Below are 6,000 nucleotides of genomic sequence, written 5' to 3' on the forward strand. Positions count from 1 at the left end.
CTCATGCTCTTAACCACTCTGTGGCCTGCCAGCTGTCCACTTGTCAGTATGTCTCTCCCTGATGAGCCAAATCTCCACAGACTCCTCTCCAGCACCTGAACACAACCAGCACGCAATAAATTATGGCTAAACTGAAAACTCCAGATTCACTCCAGATGTAGCAGCTGAAGAAAGAGTGGAAGCTCCAAGCTGAGGCCTGTCACCCTCATCCTTATCCTAACCTCCCAACAATTCATCCCCTTGACATTTCTCTTAAATTGGGTCCTTACTATGCAGCTGACATCACCTCATTGCTGTCTTGCTGTATTTCTCCTTAAAATCAATAAACCACTTAATTGCCAAAAAGTGGACACTTCAGGGAAGAATATCATTGACTGCGCTGCACCAGGGCGCACTCATGCTGGGCATCCCTCAAACCACAGGACCTGGGCTAGGCACTGACCAAGCACAGAGGGGAAGCCAGAAAATAAGGAGGTAAAAATCTACCGGCTAAGAACACCCCCCTCCGATCTCGCATAGCCAACCATGCTGTTTGCGGTAGGATTGTTCTTGCCCAACCCTAAATTGTCTCAGGATTGTGAATAACCAAAAGTTCATCCTGAGAACCCATGCTTGACCTTGAGCCCTTCCTCTGGGCAAACTTGTCCTGAAACCCTTGGGACAAGAGCCCAAGCAAATCTTTGCTCAATTGCTTATGAATAGGCAGAAACACCCAGCAGGGGCAGGATGTCAAATGGCATGATTTCAGAAAACATCTAAGTATCAAGCTTTATTTTATTATTGAGAAGACAAAAATATGTGTACATCTATGTTCAGCCCATCTCATCTGCTTTCCCCCAAAGGCCGGTAGAAATTAACGTCTGTGTGGGAACCAGGATCATATGAGTCACATTTAGGCAGCGGACTTAAAGCCCCCAACACTGAAGGAGTACAAAATCACCCTCAAAAGCAGCAATGAAATAAAAAAGCAAACGACACAATTAAAAATGGGCAAAGGGGCTGGGCGCAGTAGCTCACACCTGTAATCCCAACACTTTGGGAGGCCAAGGCAGGTGGATCACTTGAGACCAGGAGTTTGAGACCAGCCTGGCCAACATGGCAAAACCCAATCTCTACTAAAAATACAAAAAATTAGCCGGACGTGGTGGCAGGAGCCTGTGGTCACAGCTACTTGGGAAGCTGGGACACGAGAATCACTTGAATCTGGGAGACAGAGGTTGTAGTGAGCCAAGATCACATCACTGCAGTCCAGCCTAGGCGACAGAGTGAGACCCAGTCTTTAAAAAAAAAATAAAAATAAAAATAAAAAAAGGCAAAGAACTTGGATAGATGTTTCTCCAAAGATGATCTACAAATGGTCAATAAGCACATGAAAAGATGCTCACCATCACTGATCTTTGGGGAAACGCAAATCAAAACCACAATGAGATGTCACCTCACCCATTAGAATGGCTACTGTCAAAAAACAGAAAATGGCTGGGTGCAGTGGCTCACACCTGTAATCCTAGCACTTTGGGAGGCCAAGGAGGGCAGATCACCTGAGGTCAGGAGTTCAAGACAAGCCTGGCCAACATGGCAAAACCCTGTCTCTACTAAAAATATAAAAATTTGTTGGGCATTGTTACGAGTGCCTGTAGTCCCAGCTACTCAGGAGTCTGAGGCAGGAGAATCACTTGAACCCGAGGGGCAGAGGTTGCAGTGAGCCAAGATCGCGCCATTGTACTCCGGCCTGGGTGACAAGAGTGAAACTCCATCTCAAAAAAAAAAAAAGAAAGAAAGAAAGAAAATAACAAACATTGGCAAGGATGTGGAGAAATAGGAACCCTGCGCACTGCTGGTGGGAATGCAAAATGGTGCAACCACTATATAAAACAGTACAGCAGTTCCTCAAAGACTTGAACCACATGATCCAGTCATGGGTCATATCTTTTGGGTATATAACAAAAAGAACTGGAAGCAGGGTCTCAAAGAGAAGTTTGTATACCCACGTTTGTAGCAGCATGATTCACGATAACCAAAAGGTGGAAGCAACCCAAGACCAACAATGGATGAATGAATAAACAAAATGTGGTCTATACACACCACAGAATACTATTCAACCTTCAAAAGGAAGGAAATTCTGACGTATGCCACAACATGGATGAATCTTCAGGATATTATGCTAAGTGAGTTATGCCAGTCACAAAAGGACAAATACTGTTTAATTCCACTTATATGAGGTACCCAGCATAGTCAAATTCAAAGAGACAGAAAGTAGAACAGTGGTTGTCAGAAATTGGGGGGAAGGGCCAGGCGCAGTGGCTCACACCTGTAATCCCAGCACTTTGGGAGGCCGAAGTGGGCAGATCACTTGAGGTCAGGAGTTCCAGACCATCCTGGCCAATATGGCAACACCCCATCTCTACTAAAAATACAAAAAATTAGCCAGGCTTGATGGCGGGTGCCTGTAATCCCAGCTACTAGGGAGGCTGAGACAGGAGAATTGCTTGAACTCGGAAGGCAGAGGTTGCAGGGAGCCAAGGTCGCACCACGGCACTCCAGCCTGGGCAACAGAGAGAGACTCCATCTCAAAAAAAAAAAAAGAAAAGAAAAGAAAAAGAAAAAAGAAAAGAAATTGGGGAAAGAATGAACAGGGAGTTTTTAAATGTGTATTTAGTTTCTGTTTTGCAAGATAAAAAAAATTCTGGTGATGGAGGGTGGTGATGGTTGCATAGCAATGGGAATGTACTTAATGCCACTGAACTGTGCATTTAGAAGTGGTTAAGATGGAAAATTTTATGTTATGTGTATCATACCACAATTTAAAAATAAATGAGTAAATGCAACAAATGAACTTACAATGCACCACATTTCTGGGTACCCCGATCTCTTTGCAAATCCCTGAAAGGCCTCTTGGGAGGAAAAAATAATAATGAAGCATTTAGGAACAGGCTAATTTTCTCAGCATTCAATGCATGTTCCTCATAGAGATAGGATCAGAATCTTTACTGATTCAGGCGTCTATTCAGTAACCTGTAAGATCTTAGAGGATGAGTCTGCATTCTCTAATGTACCCTTGTGGTATGTGAGCATGAGCCTGCCCAAAAGCAGCTGTGTGATAGTTTTTCACTGATGATTAGGGATGGAGAGGTTAAATTCTGACACACATTTATTTACTCAACACGCACTTGAAAACTCCAAATAGGAGTCCTTCAATTGCACCTTCCACATTACTCAGGTTCCACTGCCTCGTGCTCTGAATTTTACTTCCTCCGTTGACAGCCACAAATCAGCACATCCAGTCTACGATTACCGCATTTCCACAGACCACGAGGACAGGTGAAGACACAGTTTGGGGAAGAACGGGCTATGTGGTTAAGGAGGTAAAGTCTCTAAGGATTTCAAAGAAAGGAGAAAAACTAAGCAAAGGTTAACTGATAACTGAGGCTTCCTTACCGTGGGCCGCTTCCAGATGACGCCTTGAGTTTGTGGAGAGCCTGGTCCAAGATCCTTGTAACCCAAAGCTGATGGACATGCTGGGAACTCGGGGTCCTTAAATAGGACCCCTGAGTCCAAGCACTGTTGCCTCAGGGTCTTGAAATCCTGGCCCAAGTACTTCAAAGCATTTTGGTTGGAGCCAAGACCTTGAGTGGCTGCCCGCTGCCTAGATACACGAGCTGCCTGGGCTGCCATGGCTGTGGGCTCTGTAAGGTGGACAGAAGGGCAGGGCTGCACTGTACTCTCAGACACCTGCTCCACTGGGAGGGGAGCTATAAGGCACTAAGGGAGGTGGAGCAGATAAACATTTCACCTGAGGCCCTGTTCCAGAAGGAAGTGAGTCATGGCCAGGGACAAATATGTACCCAAGGTCCAGGCCAATCTGCCCCACCTTCTTCTTCTGCCTTTTGCAAATAATTTGGGGTCTGGGAACCTTCCAGGGCCCATTCCAGGCCATTAGCCTAAGAAATCCATTAGGATCTTGACCCCACCCCGGCATTCCCTCCACACACCTCTTTGCCAGACCTGCTTGCCTTGCATCAAGCCCATTGACTGAGATGAGAAGGCTTATTGTGCAGCTTGAAGCAAATATTCATCAAGGAATTGGAGGCATGCTCTGAGCAGGAAGAAGGCAAGTAGTTACAGGGGCCTCCTTTCCTGCCACAAAAGTTTGGGTGCATATTTCCTAGGAAGGCAAAAAATATCAGAAAGTGGTGATTCACAGGCCAGATTTGGAATAAGCCTGACTGGAGGAGGTTCCACCTGTGAGTGAAGGCTTTGGCCTCTGACTGCCTCTGTTTCTATCCCAGCTCCCCCAGTAATTTGCTCTGTCACGTTGGGCAAGTTATTTAACCTCTTTTCTCCTAAGTTTTTTTATCTGTAAACTGGAAGGTCATAGGAGAGCCTACCTCAAAGGGTTGTTCGGAAGAGTGATGAGATAGTACATGTCATCTGCTTAGAACAGTATGGAAGTAACATTCAGTGAATGTCAGGTATCACTATTCCTTGAAGCCAGGATTCCCAGAAAGGCCTTGGAATCAGGAGCCTTGATTCTAATCCCAGAACTGAGTTACAAGCTGACATTGGATTAGTCACTTCTCTCTTGGCTCCAGTTTCCTACATCTGGTCTACCCAAAGGATGTCAACCACACCAGTGCTTTTTGAATTTCAGTGTTTGTGGCACACTAGAAAATGGTCCCCCAAGGATACCAGGTCCTCATCTTGAGAACCTGTAAATAGTCCCTTATCTGGGAAAAGTGTTTTTGCTGCTATGACTAAGTTAAGGATCTCGAGATGGGAAGATTATCCTGACCCTAAATACAGAAGTGTCCTCATAAGAGGGAGGCAGAGGAAGATTTGACAATAGACAAAAAGGAGAGGTGATGAGATGAGGAAGGCAGAGGTTAGCGAGATCCTGCCCCACTCCAGGGAACACCAGCAGCCACAGGAGCTGGAAGGGGCAAGAATGGATTCTCCCCTAGAGCCGCTGGAGGGGTGTGGGCCTGCCGACACCTCGACTTCACAGCCTTGGGACTTCTGGCCTCCAGAACAGTGACAGAATACATGTATGTTGTTCTAAGCCACCACATTTGTGGTCATTTGTTACAGAAGACGCAGGAAACAAATACAGTGTGCAGAAGAATCCCCCGGAGCACTCTCTCGAAATGCTGATTCCCTAATAGGTGCTACCACAAATCCTCCACCCCCTTCCCTCCCAAAAAAGAGTTCTAATTCAGGAGATCTGAAGTAAGACCCAGGAATCTGCAGTTTTTAAACCAGTACCCCAGAGATATGCTAATACAAGGATCCAGGGATGCCCTCTGAGAAGCTCTGGACCAGCCGACCTCTGAGGCCTCCAACTCTGACCTAAGCCAGTGATAGTCCATGTGTTAAGCACTTAGCTAGGTGGGTAGGTCTGAGCAAGTAGAAAGAAGGGTTGTTCCCAGGTGTTCAGAAAAACATGTGGTTTCCCAGGTTTCATCAGAAACTCAAGGCCAGGCCAAGCATGGTGGCTCAGATCTGTAATCTCAGCACTTTGGGAGGCTGAGGCAGGAGGATCGCCTGAGCCCAGGAGTTCAAGACCAACCTGGGCAACATAACAAGACCCAGTCTCTAAAAAAAAAAAAAAAAAAAAAATGAAAAAATTAGCTGGGCATGGTGGTGCATGCCTGTAGTCCCAGCTACTCAAGAGGCTGAGGTAGGAGGATTGCTTGAGCCCAGGAGGTCAGGTCAAGGCTGCAGTGAGTCACTCACTCCAGCCTGGGTGACAGAGTGATGAAACCCTGTCTGAAAAAAAAGACAAAGAAATAAAGAAAAAGAAATTCAAGGCCAAAATGGCCTTCAGAGGCTAAAGCTAGCCTCAGAAAGACGTGGTCCATGCCCTCTTGGGGACCCCATCTTCCTTCCCTCACTATCACTTTCCCCTTGAGTTCACATCTTCCCACTATTAAGCTCATCTAGTGTTCACAGTTACATTTTCACCAGCCCACACAGTTGACCCTGCCTCACTTGGGTGGCCCCAAC

General features: G+C 46.1%; 1 protein-coding gene across 1 annotated transcript in view; it reads right to left on the reverse strand.

Annotated features, from left to right (window-relative positions):
- The window catches only part of CAPN8 (calpain 8), a 70,953-nt gene extending 67,226 nt beyond the window's left edge, over positions 1–3,727 (reverse strand). The window contains exon 1 of the mRNA XM_032136589.2: positions 3,436–3,727. Coding sequence (XP_031992480.1) covers positions 3,436–3,672 — 237 coding nt within the window. The 5' untranslated portion in view covers positions 3,673–3,727. The remainder of the gene's footprint in view (positions 1–3,435) is intronic.
- Between the last annotated feature and the right edge of the window lie 2,273 nt (positions 3,728–6,000).

Source organism: Hylobates moloch, unplaced genomic scaffold, assembly GCF_009828535.3.
Source record: "Hylobates moloch isolate HMO894 unplaced genomic scaffold, HMol_V3 SCAFFOLD_18, whole genome shotgun sequence".
NCBI lineage: Eukaryota > Metazoa > Chordata > Mammalia > Primates > Hylobatidae > Hylobates > Hylobates moloch.